Raw genomic sequence first — 18,547 nt, 5'->3', positions numbered from 1 at the left:
TAAAAAAAATAAAAAATCAGTTCATATGTGTTCAAAACAACTACCGCTGTCGTGGAAAGAGTTTCCTAAGAAAAAAAAATAAATAAAAAATGCTAAAAATAGATGCCAGGCAAGAATGAGGGCGGACAGAGCTCGAGAGGGGATAAACGCAGCGAGCAGAAAATTAAAGAAGCGGGCACATCACGTGTTTAGGGATCAAAAAATAGCTCGCAAAAAAATAAAAAAGGAAAAAGAAAAAGCCTACCATCATCATCTGTCTGCTGTGACGTAATGTTTGGTGTTTTTCTGGTTGGTTTACCAGCAGAGAAGTTAAAGGTCACTACTGGATGAGGACAGCTGTCACACAGCAAGCTCTTGTAGTGTTAAAGAAGTTCTGCAAAAACAATTTTTATGTTTTCAGCACATTAATCATTCAATTCGGGTCAGGATGCTTGAAGACTTAAAAAAAAAAGACACATAAAATGAAGAAGTCTATACTCTTTCCAAGCAGTTTTGAGCGTGTAGATAGTGATAAGCGGCATTGTGATTATTGGAATCACGAACAAAGTGAAAGTGGTTTAATTTAGCGTCACTGGATGTATATAAGACACTCCAAACGTCTGCACCTCAAAGGTCGGAAGAACTACTCGAAGACCAAAGACCACAAAGGAGTGCTGACTGTCATAAAATTTCCTCTACGGCCACCTGACGTCCATCCCACCCCACCCTATACTGGCACCTAAAGACTAGAGACAGTGAAACATTCTTGTGATCACAAGAAGTTCCTTTGGGGCATTGTGAGGCCCTGCTGGGATAACACAGACTATCTTCTAGTTCTTGTGGAGGCCATGCAACTCAAGTGACGCCGTCATAAAACATCTGGCCGTTGTAGTTTGGCAAATTCACCCAGCTTTACTTCAAGTCTAGTCTTTAAATAGCAACAGAGCATGCACCCGTGTTTACTGATTCCCAATATGCTTTTACAAAGTTATGATAGAGATACAGATTTTGAAAAAATAACACTTAGCCTTTCTGCTAGCCACAGCAATTTAATGAATTACATGTCCAGTAGGCCAGTATTGGAAGGCGCTTTAGATCTCCACTTTGGCCACTTTGGCTGCCTGTGTGTTTTGCTGTTGCGGCAAACTTGACAATTGTATTTGTATGCCAGTACACACCATAACACTATATGTATTCTGTAGTTGTTAGTCCACAAAGTTCCAGACTGCTTTTCTGAATGGCAACAGTCTGTGCTGGGGTTAATTGATAATTATTTCAACACTCAGCTCAGCTCAGACTGGTTGATGTTATCAGTGTACTCACTGAAACTGTACAGTGAATGAATGGGTGTTTAAATTTAGACAGCCATTTTTCATCATCTGGCGCCACCTTCAGGACAAACATTGCATTTTTTCCTGTCCTGCCCACTAGATGGGGGCAGCAGAACGCACTGTGTCCACGTCCCCAGAGAAAGAACCACTGTCTGGCTCCTTGCATGCTATGTATGCTGGTGTCAGCAGCCAGGATTAATCACAGATGAACATCTACCCATTGGCAATCAGTTAATATATATAAAAAATATATTTTAATCCATAGGAAAGCAGGGCTACATTTGTCATAATTCTATGTGTAACAATAGTTGCTTTATATCAGCTATCCAGGCCCAGTGTTTCTGCACAAATGACATAGAAAATCACATTTCACCCCTTATTGGAACCACACTGAGTCAAAATTAGTATTTTTTTAAGTGGTTTCAAGCAGGCTCTGTGATTGCATTGGTCAGTAGAGGTTCCTGCAATCGGCCATCAGCTGCAAAATTACTGAACTAAGCCCCTCTAGAGTTTTACTTGCAGGATATCCACTTGATATCACTGACTCAGACTGCTTTAGTCTGATAAGTCAGCTTAAAATACAAAGTTTGGATACTGTCTTTCAGTTCTTCTATTTGTTATTTTCAGGCAGACTTGAACTGTGAAGCTTCCCTTTTAATGTAATATCCCCTCAAAGGAATGATGAGGGAGTCAATGTGGATGTCCAGGGATTCAGTTTCTACTGCATGGATGCTGCAGACATTATCAGATTGGATGGAGGGTACAAAGCAAAATCAGGAAGCAAAATCATATTTATGGAGAAAGTGGACTGAGCTTGGCAGAACGAAAACCACGTGAGTGAGAATAAGTCACTCAATGTACCAGAGGGGGAAAAAAAGACAGAATAACAATATCACAATATACATGACCTTTGTATAAAATAAAAAAAAACATAATAATAATAATAACTTCTGACTCATTCTCCTGTTAGATCTGCTGCACCTGTGAGAGTGGGACAACCTACAGACATGGCAATGATGTAAAATGAAACTGAAACAGAGAACTGACTGAAAATGAAGGTCACTCAGTCCTGAACATTTCCAGAAAGCCCCAGACTGCAGTCTTCTCCATCACCACCAGAGGTCTCCAAACAGCAGCTCCAAACAAAGCATTGCTCACCCGAACCCGTTGTCACCTGTCCCACACAGACATCCAGATCCAAACCCCTATAGTTAAAGCTGAGAGTTGTGCTCACAAACACATGATGCAGTGAGTCTGATCCTCACAGATAAAGGGGAGGAGCTCACCTGAGCAGGTGATCGGGTTTGATGAGAACAGGAAGAGAACTCTGAAATCAGCTAAGAGTTTAGTTTGAGTGGGCAGAAGAAGGTTGAACAATGAAACAGGGTGAGTGTTAACACACCATTAATATCATTGTAGTCAGTTTTCTCTTTATGGATTGTGGAGGAAAAAGATTCTACTACAGGTGTTTTACCAGTCTGTGGTGGCCAGCATCCTGTTCTACGCTGTGGTGTCCTGGGCGGGGGGCAACAAGAAGAGGGACAGCCGGAGACTGGCGACAACACCTGCACTGACTTTTTATCTCAATAGACTCTTTGTACCCACTTTAAGATACTTCTACCATTTTACAATACCCTTTTTATTCTTATATTTAATCTTTGACCTTATATTTTAAGTATTATTTTACTTGAATGTGTGTGGAATGGAGGAGATGCAAACTTCTGATGGTTCAAAGACACAGACAGAACAGTGTGTGCTGTGTTACCTTGGTGTGTCTCTTGAAAAACTTGTTGGTCCTAATTCTTTTGCCCTGAGCTCGCAGTAAGTGTCGCTGGTTTATCTCTCAGACTTTCTCCATTAGAGGAGAACAAGAAGAACAAAGCAGAGTCTCCAGGATCCCGATGTCTGACAACGAAGAGTCCAGACTTCACCCTCCAGACTTCGGTGATGAATCTGGACCTACATCCACAAAGTAAGAGAACTGCCACAAATGAGTGGATCAGTGTTTGGTGTTGACGACCTGCAGCTTCCAGTTTCCTCTGTCACTTCCGATTAATAATACTGAGCTCATCTGTTTAATGTGAAATGATCTTAAAGAACATTTGGACTTTTCTGTTCTTACACGTTTTTATTGAAAACCTGAAAGGGATTTATAGATACCACTGAATAAATGTTCACGGAGGAAAAGTAAAGCAGGCACAAAGAAGAAGCAGCAAGTGTTTTTCTGCCAAGCTACAGGTTACAGTAGGTCTCACAGTTTTTTAAGATTAAGTCTATTCTAAAAGTTCAGATAAGTTTGAACTCCTTCTAGTTTTAGTAAAGATGAAAGTACAGTACATTATGTTAGCATTCAATAATGACAGCGCCAATGAATCTTTGACTCAAAGGAATGTAGTTGAGCTTGACTTCACTGCTGCAGTCACAGGAACAGAGGAGTTTGGATCAGCTTTGGGTGCAGCATGGTGACAAGACTCAGTTCAGAGTGTGAGCAGCGTTACACAACAGACGTCAACATAACAGATCAGAATAATAATTCACAGTTTTCTGTGTTAGTAGCTTCCTCAGATCTAAGGGGCCGGTGGGAAGTTTGAGGTTTAAATAGGAAACTCTGTGGGTATAGCCAGTCAGAAACTGCCTGGCTTGTTTCCATTAACGACTAGAAACTGGTGCAGCTAATTTCCATTAACGGTCACATACTCACCTGTCTTTGAGGGGGACTGTTTGTCCCTGTCCTCTTTCCCTATGAATGGTGCTCTAGCGACCCTTTATCAGTCAGAGTCTCCAGTCTCAAGATGTGAACAGGGTTGAAACTTCTTGGGGACAGAAGCTAAAACTGTATTGTAAATGGATGGCAGATTAAATCTCTTTTCTGAATGGTTACCCACAGAGTTTCCTATTTAAATCTCAAACTACCCACCAGTCCATTAGACCTGGAGAAGCTACTTGGATGAGTGGGGAAACATCTTCTCAAAAAACTTTACAAATCCAGTTGCCTTTTTTTAAAACGCTTTTTGGATTCTGCAGCTTATGTAGGCAAGTCTGGATGAATCTGAGTCCTCTGATTCTAGGCACAGATTGGGCAAGTATTAAGATTCAAGACTTAGTGGAACCATACTTTAAACGGCAAATACTAAATTACTAGAGATTAAAGAAAAGTGTAAATGTTGTAGATGATTCTGTCCATTATGTCATCATTTCATAGGAATATTTTGCAGTTTATGTAGGCAACAAAGACATGCTGCCACAGGGACAGAGTCTGAGTTCTCTGATTCCTCCTTGTATTCTGATAACCAGGTTTCTGGTTGAATGAAGAAATCAGCTGACTGGAGAAGACTGATAATAACTGAAGTTCATGTAAACTCACTGAGTGTTACTGGTTTGCCTCTCAGACTGACTGAAGTCCAGAAGATGGAGGAAGAGGAGGATACAGCAGAGTCTACAGTATCCAGCAGTCTGTCTATGAAGAGTGACAGCTCCAGATATGAACCTCCAGAATTTAGCGAAGAACCTGGACCCTCAGACAAAACGTACGAGAACTGCTACTAACTCCTGTATCACTCATTTTGAATAACGTCTGTCAGTTCCCATATATTTTCTTTCCCTGATTGTTGATTTGTTTTTACTGAAATATATTTGCTGATATATTTTAATTTTTTGTGAGGCAAATAGAAATAATGAGTCCTCTCTTCCTCTTTAGCTTTTCTGACAGCTGTCCACTGTAATCCAATCTCAGAGGACGGTTTCAAACTTGAAACCATCGCATTGTTTGCAGTAGCTGTAGTTTGTGTGTTTACTGCTGCTGAAATTACTTCTATCAAAGAGTTTATCAGTGATTGATGAGAATCAAACCTATTTGATTTTTGTAGCGGTCAGTACCGCAGACGGCGAACAAGCTCCAGATATGAACCTCCAGAATTTAGTGAAGAACCTGGACCCTCAGACACAACGTAAGAGACTGAATCTACTGTAAACTGACCTGATGGAAGATGATGATTTTAGGATGAAGCTGAAATGTTCTGCTAAAAAGATTTATAGTCACGATGCAGATGTTTTAGTGCAGGTAGGTAAGATCCTAGTCTGGGTTTTAGAACCAGGAAGTACTGATCGTATTTCTGTAGTAAAACACCTGAGAACCTCCATTTCAGAATGTCTACTCATCAATATTCAGATGTATTTGTCCTAAGGTTGAAGTCTGTAAAGATTTTCAATCTGCAAATGATTTAAGTGACAAAGAGAAGCAGCTGCCCTTCTGTGCTTTGTGTCGGGACGTCCTGAAGGATCCAGTCTTTACCAGCTGTGGACACTGGTTCTGCAGACAGTGCATCGTCTCATACTGGGACCAGTCTGCTTCATCAGAAGACTCCTCCTGTCCCCAGTGTGGACAAATATGCACAAGTAAGGCTCTGAACAACAGCCCAGATTAGCTTCTTTCTTCTCTAACCTACAAATATCTTGTCCTGCAGATCGACTTGTTGAATAAGAACCAACATCCACTGAGGAAACCTGCTCTCACCATTTTATTGGTAGCTCAGTCTTAAATATTACAACAAGGAAGGAACAACAGTGAGCTGTTAGATGAAGAGCTGCAGGCGAGCTGCTGAAGCTTGACCTGCTGCTTCTGTTGTCAGTCAAACACTGCCACAAGAAAATGTGTTTCCTCCAAAAACGTTTCATTGTTAGAAGAAAAAAGTCTTTACAACACATTTAAAAAACATTCAGTTTTCTGTTCTTTGCGACTTCAAACAGGGATGAGTGTTTCGTTTTTGTCTCACGTTTGTTCTTGTTTTTCCAGCAGATGTAGGTCTGCAGAAGGTTTTAGATGAACACAAGATCAGTCTGAGGAGGAGATATGAACGTGTGACTGAAGGAAAAGGAAGTGGAAAGCTCTTCCACGAAATCTTTACTGAGCTCTACATCACAGAGGGACAGAGTGAAGAGGTTAATACCCAACATGAGGTGAAGCAGCTCGAGACAAATTCAAAGATGAAGGCCCTCCCCGACTCTCCAATCAAGTGCCATGACATCTTTAAACCTGACCAACCTGACCAACAGAGAAAGATCAGAGTGGTTCTGACCAACGGTGTTGCTGGCGTTGGAAAAACCTTCTCAGTGCAGAAGTTCACTCTGGGCTGGGCAGAGGGTTCAGAAAACCAAGATATCAGTGTGGTGATTGTGCTTTCGTTCAGGGAGCTGAACTTGGTCAAAGATAAGCAGTACAGTCTTCTCAGGCTGCTCCATCATTTCCACCCAACATTACAGAAGATCACAGCAGAGGAGCTTGCTGTCTGTAAACTTCTGTTCATCTTTGACGGCCTGGATGAAAGCAGACTTTCACTGGACTTCAGCAACAGTGAGGTTGTGTCTGATGTCACACAGACGGCATCAGTCAACGTGCTGCTGACAAACCTCATCCGGGGGAAACTGCTGCCCTCGGCTCTGGTCTGGATCACTTCTCGACCTGCAGCAGCCAGTCAGATCCCTCCTACATGGGTTGGCAGGGTAACAGAAGTACGAGGCTTCACTGACGACCAGAAGGAGGAGTACTTCAGGAGGAGGTTCAGTGATGAAGAGCTGTTCAGCAGAATCATCTCCCACATCAAGACATCCAGGAGCCTCCACATCATGTGTGGAATCCCAGTCTTCTGCTGGATGACTGCTACAGTTCTGGAGTACATGTTGACTACAGAGCAGCAGGGAGAGCTGCCCAAGACCATGACTGACATGTACTCACACTTTGTGATGGTTCAGACAAAGACGAAGAACAACAAGTACCATGAAGGAAATGAGACAAGTCCACAGGAGCTGATGGAGGCTGACGGGGAAGTTCTTCTGAAGCTGGGGAGGCTGGCGTTTGAACATCTGGAGAAAGGAAACATCATGTTCTACCAAGAAGACCTGGAGCACTGTGGTCTTGATGTGACAGAGGCCGTAGTGAACGCAGGAATCTGTACAGAGATCTTTAAAAGAGAGAGTGTGATCTTCGAGCAATCGGTCTACTGCTTTGTTCATCTGAGCGTTCAGGAGTTTCTGGCTGCAGTCTACATGTTCCATTGTTACACCAACAAGAACACAAAGGTGGTGGATGACTTCCTGGATATACAACGCCAAGAGAAGAAATCAAGCTGGACAAGTTCTAATTCTTTTGAAAGGCCCAGCCGTGGCTCATCTCTGGATGGCTTCCTGTATGGAGCCATGGAGAAATCCCTGCGCAGTGAAAATGGTCACCTGGACCTGTTTGTTCGCTTCCTTCATGGCCTCTCTCTGAAGTCCAACCAGAGGCTCTTAGGAGGCCTTCTGGGTCAGACAGAGAATAGTCCAGAAATCATCCAGAGAGCCATCCACAGGCTGAAGGAGATTAACACTTATGGAATCTCTCCCGACAGAAGCATCAACATCTTTCACTGTCTGATGGAGATGAACGACCTCTCAGTTCATCAGGACATCCAGGAGTTCTTGAAGTCAGAGAACAGACCAGAGAAGGAACTCTCTGAGATCCACTGCTCAGCTCTGGCCTACATGCTGCAGATGTCAGAGGAGGTTCTGGATGAGTTTGACCTGGAGAAGTACAAGAACAACACATCATTTGAGGGACGACGGAGACTGATGCCAGCTGTGAGGAACTGCAGAAAGGCTCAGTGAGTTATTATTATATCACATTATTGTCATTCTTCTTAGTTTTACCTCAAATCTCTAAAATTTCTTTTATTATTTACTATATATTTGTAATAATAGTTTGATTCTATATTCTTTTTAATAAGTTCTTAATCTTCCTTTGTGTGATGGAGGCTTCGTGGAAAGCTGATAAAACTAATGAAGGAGGTTGCGCTGGAGGTTTTTGAGACACACAACATTTTATAGCTTGTTTTTTTTCAGTAGGTTTATCAGTTTCCAAAGAGTACTGAAGTCATTGTGACCATGGAGGATGCTGGGGGAGATGAACCGGTTTAGTTCTGTTTGTAATCAGTCTTCATATTCTTTTAGATCTCCTCCAAGCTGTAAGCTCATCATACAAAAACACAAATATTTACATTCTGTTGCAGTGCATCACCATGTAAAGAGAAACTTAGTTTTAATTCAAGCTACAATCAGATACTCTGGGTTCAGTTTGTATAAAAAGTGGATTCATTCTTGTCGAGTGTTTAGTTAGCGTCATTGTCAGCAGTCATCAGGATTAGGAGAGATCATCTCTCCAGCTGCAACTGTTCAACTCAGAATGTATCTAGAATGCAAATTATCTGATTTTATATGTTTTCTACTCACAGACTTGTAGGATGTGTAGTCTCAGAGTCTCACTTTGAAGTTGTGGGCTCAGCTCTGAAGTCCAACCCTTCCCACCTGACAGAGCTGGACATGAGTAAGAATGACCTGAAGGATTCATTAGTGAAGCATCTGTCTGCTGGACTGGAGAGTCCAAACTGTAAACTGGAGACTCTGAGGTCAGTCCACTCACTGGAGCGTTTTTCTTTATTTATTCAATTCAAATCATTGACTGATGTGTCAGACATTCTTTAGTTGATAAATGTTCAGTATTTCCATGAGCACAACTCTGAAGAAGTTTCTTCTTTTTCTGAAATGTTCTGTTTGTTTTTTTTGTTTTGTTTTTTTCTTCAAATAGCTGAACAAATGTTTTTTTGCTTGTGGCTTCAAATAGAAGCGATAGACTTGAGCAGGTTTCATTTAAAGGTGACAGAAGTGAAATCATGGAGCGTATGATGAGATCTCTGATCAGTAAAGTTTTAACTGAAGCACAAACTCCCAGATCTTCGAGGGTCAAAGGTCTCTGACTACAAAGACTCCAGAGGAGGGTTAACATGTCAGAGGCTCCGCTGGTGTCCTCTTCCTTATTAAGTCACTGACTACCTTCTTGGTCTTGTCCACATTCAGCACTGTAGTCTGGGAAGACCGCGTGCAGCCAGGTCTCCGTAAAACACATAATACTGCTCACAGCGTACCGTCTCTGGGTCAGTCGCGTACAATTTGTCCATGGTTTGTTGGGCTAAATAAGTAAGGTTTAGTTAGAAAAAAAAGAACACACTAAGAATAACCTAAAAAGTTAAAAATCAGAGAGCTACTGGTGACCTGCTGCCACTCTTTCAGGGGCTCAGGTCAGGAACTGAGCAGACAGTCCTTGTTCTTGTCTGATTCGATTTTATCTGCATCTTTTATTCTTCATTCAGATTGAATAACTGCAGTTTGTCAAAGATCGGCTGTGATTCTCTGGTCTCAGCTCTGAAGTCCAACCCCTCCCATCTGAAACATCTGGACCTGAGTAACAACAAACTGCAGGATTCAGGAGTGGAGCAGCTGTGTGGTTTTCTGGAGAGTCCAGACTGTATATTGGAGACCCTGAGGTCAGTTCACTGTCTTTTACTGTTGTACATCTGATATGTTTAATCACCAACTGACTCTAATATTCATGTTCATGCAGAACTTTCCCCCATAAATCTGTAAATGTCCCTTTCCTAATTATTTCATCTACATCTTTTATTCTTTATTCAGACTGAGTCACTGCGGTTTGTCAGAGAGCAGCTGTGATTCTCTGGCCTCAGCTCTGAAGTCCAACCCCTCCCATTTGGAAGATCTGGACCTGAGTAACAACAATCTGAAAGATTCAGAAGTGAAGCAGCTCCTCGAACTTGTGAAGAGTCCAGACTATAAACTGAAGACTCTGATGTGAGTAGAGGGTTCCAGTCAGCCCGTGCTGCTTTCATCACTATTGTCCTAAACACAGTTAGTATCAAATAGTATCCTGTAAACCTGCAGCTTCTCAGTGAAGCTGTGAGAGGAGGAGAATGGAGACAGGCTTCAGGATTGGACAGAAAGACAGGGAGAGAGACAACAGTCAGCCAATCAGATGAGCCAGAAGCCTGTTGTGATCATGTGTTTGAGGTGCTGTGGTGGTCATGCATCAAACCTGCTTCCAGACATTAAACAACTGATCACAGCTCTGAGATCAGTCTGACCAAAGCATGCACATCACAGAACCAGCATTACATTTAGTAACCATGTGCTCTCTCTACAGAACAGAAACACCCATTTATCTCCTTTGTTCTTTCTTCTTCTTTCTATAGATGGAGAGGACGACATGTGAGCTGACAGAGGAGGAGCTGCGTCCTGATGATCCAGAGAGGTTGAAGCAGCAGCAGCAGCATCCTGTGTGTAGGGAGACTCTGACTGCAGAAAAATGCTGCAGAATAAACCACATGTTCAGCAGAAACATGAGCTAGAACACACACACATTATACTCACAGTGATGCAGCCAGTGTTCAGTTTCAATCACTCAGCATATAAATGTGTTTCTGGTTCTGCTGTTCACTTTGTGAATGCTGGAATCTAAAACTTCTTTTACTTTCTCTGATATTTACGGACTCTGTTGGAGCTTTTGTTCAGTACCAGTCGAAGTGTGTACGGGTTATGGACATCCTGTTTTACAAAGTGAAGGCTGATTGTGTGTTCTTCTACATGTATATGTGATATGATGATGATGGTTTATTCATGGTGATAAAAGATTAAACTACAACTAGTGTCTGTCCAACCAGTCGTCTTTTCCATCATGGAAGAAGTTCTTTCAAAAATTTTCAAGACACAAACCCTCCCAGATCCTCTTTGGATTATACTGGATGCATCTGATTAGTCAGATAACCTTAAAGGGAAACTATTATTTCTTACAACCTGGACCTTATTTCTATCATAAAATATGGTCATTTACTCACCGAAATAACTTTTGTGTCATTTGGAGTCGTTTAGGAAATAATTAGATAATTTCATCATAATTTCACAACAGCAGCTGATACCAGAACCCCGTCCTAGTCCTCTAGGCTAGTGAAAACTTAAAGGAGATTGAGAGATGTACAGTCATGACAATCAATACCAGCAGTGACTGATAACATGTATTGGAGACCCGTCACATCCGGCGTGTCCATCCTTGAACAGTCAGCAGTTACTGATACAAAATGTAACCTTAAAATGGAATTACCTTTTTTTTTTTTTACAACCTGCATCTTATTTCTGGCATAAAATACGATCGTTTACTTACCCATATAACTTTGGTGTCATTTGGAGTCGTTCGGACGATATTTAGATCCAGTGGAGAGCCGCGTATATCGATATAGCGGGAGTGACTGGGGCACCAGGACGCAGCCTCTAATACATTATCTGCCACGAAACTCGTTCATTTCACCAATATTTTGTTATGATAGTGCTATTCCCTATTGAGTTACCTGTTATCATCATCTGCTATGGTTCGCTCACAACTTCAGAAACTAGCAGTACCAAATTACAGGTAAACAAGCCGACCGTCGCAGGTGCGTGCGCTGCTCAGAGATGACATCGATGACATCGTTGGGGTCTGTAGGTCAATCTACAGACCCTGGATGATGATAACTGGTAACTCTGGACTCAACGGGGAATAGCACTAGTGTACGATAACAAAATATTGGTGAAATGAACGAGTTTCGCGGCAGATAATGCGTTATTTAGAGGCTACATTTCGGTGACCCAGTCACTCCCACTATATGGATATACGCAGATCTAAATGTCTCCCGAGCGACTACAAATGACACAAAAGTTATATGGGTAAGTAAACGACCGTGTTAAAGAATATCGTATTTTATGCCAGAAATAAGGTCCAGCTTGTAAAAAAAAAAAAAAAGTAGTTTCCCTTTAACACAGGATAACCTTCAAGTGCTGTTGTGTCTTGACAGCCCTGTGACTGGCACGAAATGAACGAGTTTCGTGGCAGATAATGCGTTATTTAGAGGCTGCGTCTCGGTGCCCCAGTCACTCCCACTATATGGATATACATTATTTCCAAAACGAGTGCAAATGACAAAAAAGTTATATGGGTGAGTAAACGATCGTATTTTATGTCTGAAATAAGGTCCAGGTTGTGAAAAACAGTAGTTCCCCTTTAATGACGCACAGCTTTATGTCTTGTCCCGTGGTTTGTTCTGTGCAAAGAAACGTATTCTTTTAAAGCGGAAAGCCAAAGAATGCCGGACTTTTAAAGGACAGATGCACTGACTGACACCCTTTTTCCCACATGGAAAACAGAAAGTCGCAAGATGTGCTTTAGTGAACACAATCATTTATTTTTAAATGACACCTCAAAATGTAAAACAAACCTTTATCTCTTGTGAGTGTAAGTGAGGGCTTCAAGCTTTTTACATATTTACTGTAGAAAAAGAGAGACTGACCGTCTGACTGAAATTTGACTAAATAAATGATTTATTGATTCTGTGGTGAGTCATGCTGACGTTCATGACAGTCAGGACAAAAAAAAACACCTGAATGTTACAACAGGGAAATGAATAATAGATTACATTGGGCTCACATGCCAAGTCCTTGACAGTAAGAGCCATCAATGACGAGCTGACAGTCTTTTAAAGTGACGGACATGGGCCGGTGTCGGAAGCAGCTTCAACTCTCCACTTTGGCCACTTTGGGTGCCTGTGTGTCTTGCTCTTCAGCCACTATCGCTCCCCTCCTCTTTCTCAGGCCCTTCATCTTCCGTGTCTGTAGCTTGGAGAGGTCCTGCTTCTGCATGTGCACGCGGCCAAACTTGGTACCAAAAGTGTCATGAGAAATGTTCTTCTTCTTCTTGGGCTGTAGCAGAGGAAACAAAAGCAGAGGTTTAGGTTTAATAAAGGTTCCAGACCGACATCGTTGGTATATTTGGACACTTTGGGATGAGGTCTGGGAAAATAACGTTTTCGGGGTTAATTAATAATTATTTCAGCACTAAGCTCAGCTCAGACTGGCTGCTGTTATCAGTGTATTCACTGTAGCTGTACAGTGAATGGGTGTTTAAATTTAGACAGCATCCTCTGGCGCCACCTTCAGGACAAACAGTACATCATTCAATCATCCAGCTTCCAGTATTCATGAGCAAATGATACAGAAAAATCACATTTTACCCCTTATTGGAACCAAACTGAGTCAAAATTAGTATTTTTTAAGTGGCTTCAGACAGAACTTGTGAACACATTGGCCAATAGAGCTCCCTGCTATCGGTCATCGGCTGCAAAATTGCCGAACTAAGCCCCTCTAGAGTTTTACTTGCAGGATATCTACTTATATCTAAGTCAGCTTAAATTTTATTTGTTATTTTCAGGCAGACTTGAGCTGTTAACCTTTCCCTTTCAATGTGATATCCCATCAAAGGAAGGCTGAGGGAGTCAGGGTGGATGTTCTGCTTGCATGACATTTACCTTCAAGGCTTTGGGCTGTTTATGTGCCAACTTGTACAAGTCATCAGAAGGCAGATGCGTTCTCCTCAGGACGAAATCAAACGAAGGCCCGATCTCCTCCAGCTCGATCCGCGGCGTCCGACACCCGGACTTCTTCAACAGACACCTGCAGTTACACATCAAACCTTAAAAATACACGAGTGGCTGGTGTACAAACAAAACTCAACAACAGCCTAAATTTCTCTACATGAGAAGCAGATTTTAATTTCAGTACCTGTAGCTGCGCAAATAAATTTTCCCTTCCAGGGCAGTGAAGTGCAGAACATGTTCTAAACCTGCCAGGCGCACCGCAGGCACGGTGGGACCTCTGAAGAAGTCTGAGACACGGGGGAGAGTAAAAGGACCAGGACATAATGGATTACTGATATCATAAACATATAATAGTAACATCTTTAATGAGTATGATGGCTGCTTACCTATGAGCAGACTCTTGAGACGTTTGTGCTCGTTCTCTGTATCAAAAGCCTCTCCTGCAAACACCAGCATCGGTTTGGTCCCTTCAGGACATTTACTGGCCTGGAACAGAAAACAAAAACTATACTTTAGGAGCTATTAGTAGTGGTGTTCAATTAGTACCTTAAAGGGGAATTACTGGTTTTCACAACCTGGACCTTATTTCTGGCATAAAATACTATCGTTTACTCACCCATATAACTTTTGTGTAATTTGGAGTCGTTCAGAAGATATTTATATCAGCGTATATCCATATAGTGGGAGTGACTGGGGCACCGAAACACAGCCTCTAAATAACACATTATCTGCCACAAAACTCGTTCATTTCACCAATATTTTGTTATGATACGCTAGTGCTATTCCCCGTTGAGTCCGGAGTTTTTTGCAACATGATTCTGAGGTTGTGGACGAACCGTAGCAGCAGCAAATTACAGATAAACAAGCTGACCGGTGCAGGTGCGAGTGGCGCTCAGAGATGACATCATCCAGGTCAGAAGACATCATCCGGACTCAATGGTGATTAGCAGTAGCGTACGATAACAAAATATTGGTGAAATTAAGTTTCACGGCAGATAATGTGTTATTTAGAGGATGTGTTTCGGTGCCCCAGTCACTCCCACTATATGGATATACGCGGTGCTCCGCGGGATCTAAATATGGCTCCAAATGACACCAAAGTTATATGGGCGAGTAAATGATCATATTTTATGCCAGAAATAAGGTCCAGGTTGTAAAAAACGGTAGTTCCCCTTTAAAGAAAGGAGAGAACTGCACTGAAACCAACTTTCAACTGGAAACTAGGGAGGTAGTGCGCAACATGAAGAAATAAACGAGACCCCTACATAAAATGTCTAATCAAATTCCCCGTAACAGATGACGGATAGAATAACAGTGTTTATTACCTTAATCTCGCTCAGGGAGACGTACTTCTCAATTCCAAGTTCAATCATATCCAGCACGTGGAAGTCAAACAGACGTCCTGTGATTAGAACAAAGGGAAACTATAACATACAAAATCAAAAGCAGGTTTCTGCCTCTACATCACTCACTGTGTTGCAGGCCAACATTTTACTCAGTGTGTTTATTATCATTAGGCTGGATGTAACTTGTTCCAGCTCCTCTGGTAGGCGCTACAGATCACAGTACGCCAAAACAATCAGACAGAAGCGGCGCCATCATTCTGTCAAAAACTTTGCAGCTTCCGTCTGAAACCGACTGACTCTGCATACAAAAAAAGGTCAGAGCCGTCTCGTTTAATGTCTGCCGGAAGCTGCTGGACATGTTCTACCAGACTATAGTTGCCAGTGCCCCCTTCTAAGGAGCACTAAAAAGAAGTACACCTCACGGTTGACAGAGCTGGAGTCCCTGACATCAGTGGAAGAGGCAAAGACCTTGAACAAACTCTGGTCCACCATGAACAATGTCCACCATGAACAAAGTCCACCACCCTCTACACGACACCATAGCCAGGCAGAGAAGCCCCCCCCCCCCCCCCCATGAGCAAGCATCTAACCCCCAATGTTTTGTCATTTTTTCCCCTCTGAATCGTGTCACATAGAAATCTTTTAAAGTAAAAGTACAAAAGTTTTGATATGATGCACTTTTGTTTCATTTCTTGTTTCATCATTTAACGCCTGCTGATGTAATACGGATGTAATCATACAGCTGAGAGAGTGAGTTAGTGAGTGAGTGAGAGTTGGACTTTACCAAATATGAGATTATTGGGCCGTTTCTTGTTGTGGGAGCCAAACAGAAACAGAGAGCAGTCGGTCTTCTTGGAGAAAAACTCCTAATAAAGAAAATATTAGTGAGAAACCGGTGCAACAGCAAGGAAGCCTTTTGGATACGGGATCTTATAAACTCACCAGCGACGTGGAGTCTTCAAACGGTCGAGTTATGTTCTTTCTGAAATGCATATACAGACTTTATCAAGAAAGAAACTAGACGTCACATTAAATCCAGTAATAATGCAGCTTTCTTGGTCATTACAATGTTAGCAGTAGAGTGAAAATAGCTTCTGCTGCTATTTTACTTACATGCACATTCATTTAGTCATTTCACACAAAAAAAAAGAGCCATTTTAGCTCGACTTTTAAGATGTGCAAAAGCAAGAAGATAAAACTCTTAAGTGGTAGTGGGTCTGGGCTAGTATATATATTTTTACACAGCATCATACACTGCCTGGCCAAAATAATAAAGTCGCCCCCTGGATACCACAGAGAATGTGTGCTGTAATCAAAGCCAAAGGTTGTCAAAGGAAATATTAGAGTGTCGGAGCTTTTTTTTGGCCAGGCAGTGTATACTCCTATTATTATATAACTATACCTTGTTCTTTTATTAAAGAAACCAATGAGACTTACTTCTTGTACAGCACAGCATTGGGTTTCTTCAGGGAATACTGTGGGGAAACAAAAGAAGTAAGTCACACCTCACATCTTGCTACTAAACAAACCAACAGATCATACTCAAGTCAATTTGTAGACTGAAGTAGGAAAGCATGGTAGTCTACTCAAACTCTCAAACCAATCCGCCACTTTCTTAATCGGACTGATTTTCAGAGTTAAAACACACTCAAGTGTGATGTGTAGAATCTGCATCACTGGGTCACATACTATGTCCTTGAGGGCCTGGGTGATGGTCTGATTGGTGTTGCCGCCTTTCATGATCATGGCAGTCTTCACATCCTCGGTCAGCTTGGGCGCCCGGCTCTCCAAGAAGCGCTTGGAGCGCTTCGTCTTGGGTTTTCTGGCGATGAAACACAAAGGTGACAAAGCTGACAGTGCTGTTCAATTCCACAGAAATAAAACCGTGCCAACCACAGGGCTGTCAAGAAACAAAAGCACTTGAAGGTTATCCTGTGTTAAAGGGGAATTACTGTTTTTTTACAACCTGGACCTTATTTCTGGCATAAAATACGATCGTTTACTCACCCATTTAACTTTTGTCTAATTTGTAGTCGTTCGGGAGATATTTAGATCTGCATATATCCATATAGTGGGAGTGAATGGGGCACCGAAACACAGTCTCTAAATAACGCATTATCTTGCCGCAACTCTCGTTCATTTCACCAATATTTTGTTATGATACGCTAGTGCTATTCCCCGTTGAGTCCGGAGTTAGCTGTTATCATTATCCGGGGTCTGTAGATTGACCTACAGGCCCTAGATGATGTCCTCAGACCTGGATGATGTCATCTCCGTTTGTTTACCTGTAATTTGCAACTGGTATGGTTCGTCCACAACCTCAGAATCGGAAAAATATTCAGCCATGTTGCAAAAAACTAGCAGTAGCAAATTACAGGTAAACAAGCCGACCGTCACGGGTGCACGCGGCGCTTGGAGATGACATCATCCAGGTCATAAGACATCATCCGGGCTCTGTAGGTCAATCTACAGACCCCGAATGATGATAACAAGTAACTCCGGACTCAAAGGGGAATAGCACTAGCGTATCATAACAAAATATTGTTGAAATGAACGAGTTTTGCGGCAGATAATGCGTTATTTAGAGGCTGCGTTTCGGTGCCCCAGTCACTCCCACTATATGGATATACGCAGATCTAAATATATCCCGAACGACTACAAATTACACAAAAGTTATATGGGTGAGTAAACGATCGTATTTTATGCCAGAAATAAGGTCCAGGTTGTAAAAACAAAAAAACAGTAGTTCCCCTTTAAAGGTGACACTGATGAGCTTTTAATTAGTAGTAGCTGTTTTCCACTATTCCCAGTTATTGTACAGTATAAATTGAGAATCACTAATGCCACTAGTATTCACCTGTATCTCAGTTTCTAAGAGGGAAGGTAACTAGACCTCTCAAGGTTTTACAGTACTATAACTAGCTGCCAGACCACGAGCTAAGCTAACGTTAGCTTGTCTTATCTCTTTTACGAGCACCGAGCGAGCTTATCCTGGAGAAGACAAACACTTAAACGCTTTTAAACACTTAGACGAGGTGTGTAACTTACAATACGCCTCCTAACTGCGCCATCCTGTCTTTATTCGTGCTCCTTTTCCAGACACGGGGACCACCTCTCTCACACGCTGTTTGTCCCGTCCACGTGAATTACTGAGGCGGAAGACAACACGAGTTTCTTCTTCTTCGTTGGTCCTTGAAGGCGGTTGATATCCGGCCACGAACGCACTACTGCCATCTAGTGGCGGAAGCTGCAGTTCACAGCTCAAACCGTCCACCAGAGGAGCTACAGGGCTAAATACAATCAAAGAGCCCAGTGTGCATGATGAATATTTAAATAAATGAAACAACAACTATATTTTCAAAGAGTTTATTTAATGTAAAGTGCCTTAATCAATGACTTTGCGGTGTCACCTGCAAACATTATATCTGAGACGTCTGAAAAACCCTTAACATGAATGGGAAATAGTGACGGACCCACAACGGAGCCCTGCAGAACCCCACAGAACCCCACAGAGTGACCTGCAGCTTTTAAATACTGTATTTGACTGAAGTTGAACTGATATAACATCATTCTGTTTTATATCATTCGTGTACACTGGTCAAGCATAACATTA

The 18,547-nt window shown here is 42.0% G+C and overlaps 2 protein-coding genes across 5 annotated transcripts; one reads left to right on the top strand and one right to left on the bottom strand.

The window, feature by feature from the left end:
• Window positions 1–41: 41 nt before the first annotated feature.
• On the top strand, window positions 42–10,936 carry LOC311499664 (NLR family CARD domain-containing protein 3-like). Of its 4 annotated transcripts, none has more exons than XM_084560740.1 (11): window positions 42–838; window positions 2,281–2,696; window positions 3,158–3,282; window positions 4,700–4,837; window positions 5,177–5,257; window positions 5,536–5,705; window positions 6,103–7,945; window positions 8,573–8,746; window positions 9,488–9,661; window positions 9,810–9,983; window positions 10,382–10,936. In XM_084560740.1, exons 3-11 carry the CDS (start codon window positions 3,212–3,214, stop codon window positions 10,404–10,406), a joined length of 2,850 nt encoding a protein of 949 aa, XP_084416866.1. In that variant the 5' UTR covers window positions 42–838; window positions 2,281–2,696; window positions 3,158–3,211; the 3' UTR covers window positions 10,407–10,936. The 4 variants fall into 4 exon arrangements, with proteins under 4 accessions (XP_084416866.1, XP_084416865.1, XP_084416864.1 ...); XM_084560739.1 differs by lacking the exon at window positions 42–838 and adding an exon at window positions 1,038–2,143; XM_084560738.1 differs by lacking the exons at window positions 42–838; window positions 2,281–2,696; window positions 3,158–3,282 and having other exon boundaries at window positions 4,294–4,837; window positions 6,106–7,945.
• A 1,440-nt stretch (window positions 10,937–12,376) lies between these two features.
• On the bottom strand, window positions 12,377–18,093 carry rpf2 (ribosome production factor 2 homolog). Its single transcript, XM_084560246.1, has 10 exons — window positions 17,983–18,093; window positions 16,624–16,756; window positions 16,372–16,409; window positions 15,877–15,916; window positions 15,719–15,800; window positions 14,914–14,990; window positions 13,975–14,074; window positions 13,773–13,875; window positions 13,520–13,664; window positions 12,377–12,914 (listed from the first exon to the last, which is right to left on the bottom strand). The coding sequence occupies exons 1-10, from the start codon at window positions 18,003–18,005 to the stop codon at window positions 12,729–12,731; spliced, it is 927 nt and encodes a 308-aa protein (XP_084416372.1). The 5' UTR covers window positions 18,006–18,093; the 3' UTR covers window positions 12,377–12,728.
• Between the last annotated feature and the right edge of the window lie 454 nt (window positions 18,094–18,547).

The sequence above is a fragment of the Chelon labrosus genome (assembly GCF_963514085.1).
Source record: "Chelon labrosus genome assembly, chromosome: 14".
NCBI lineage: Eukaryota > Metazoa > Chordata > Actinopteri > Mugiliformes > Mugilidae > Chelon > Chelon labrosus.
The sequence above is the reverse complement of the archived record's forward strand: the minus strand, read 5'-3'. Positions and strand labels throughout refer to the sequence as shown.

What these genes read in the sequence shown, in the direction of transcription:
- rpf2 (XM_084560246.1), bottom strand. Translation starts at nt 18,005, where the DNA reads ATGGCGCAGTTAGGAGGCGTATT. An exon ending in GCGCAGTTAGGAGGCGTATT is followed by an intron (nt 16,757 to 17,982) that starts GTAAGTTACACA and finishes TTTCATCGCCAG; the next exon opens with AAAACCCAAGACGAAGCGCT. An exon ending in AATGCTGTGCTGTACAAGAA is followed by an intron (nt 15,917 to 16,371) that starts GTAAGTCTCATT and finishes TATGCATTTCAG; the next exon opens with AAAGAACATAACTCGACCGT.
- LOC311499664 (XM_084560737.1), top strand. Translation starts at nt 4,617, where the DNA reads ATGAAGAAATCAGCTGACTGGAGAAGACTGATAATAACTGAAGTTCAT. An exon ending in TGTAAACTGGAGACTCTGAG is followed by an intron (nt 8,747 to 9,487) that starts GTCAGTCCACTC and finishes TTCTTCATTCAG; the next exon opens with ATTGAATAACTGCAGTTTGT. An exon ending in TATAAACTGAAGACTCTGAT is followed by an intron (nt 9,984 to 10,381) that starts GTGAGTAGAGGG and finishes TTCTTTCTATAG; the next exon opens with ATGGAGAGGACGACATGTGA.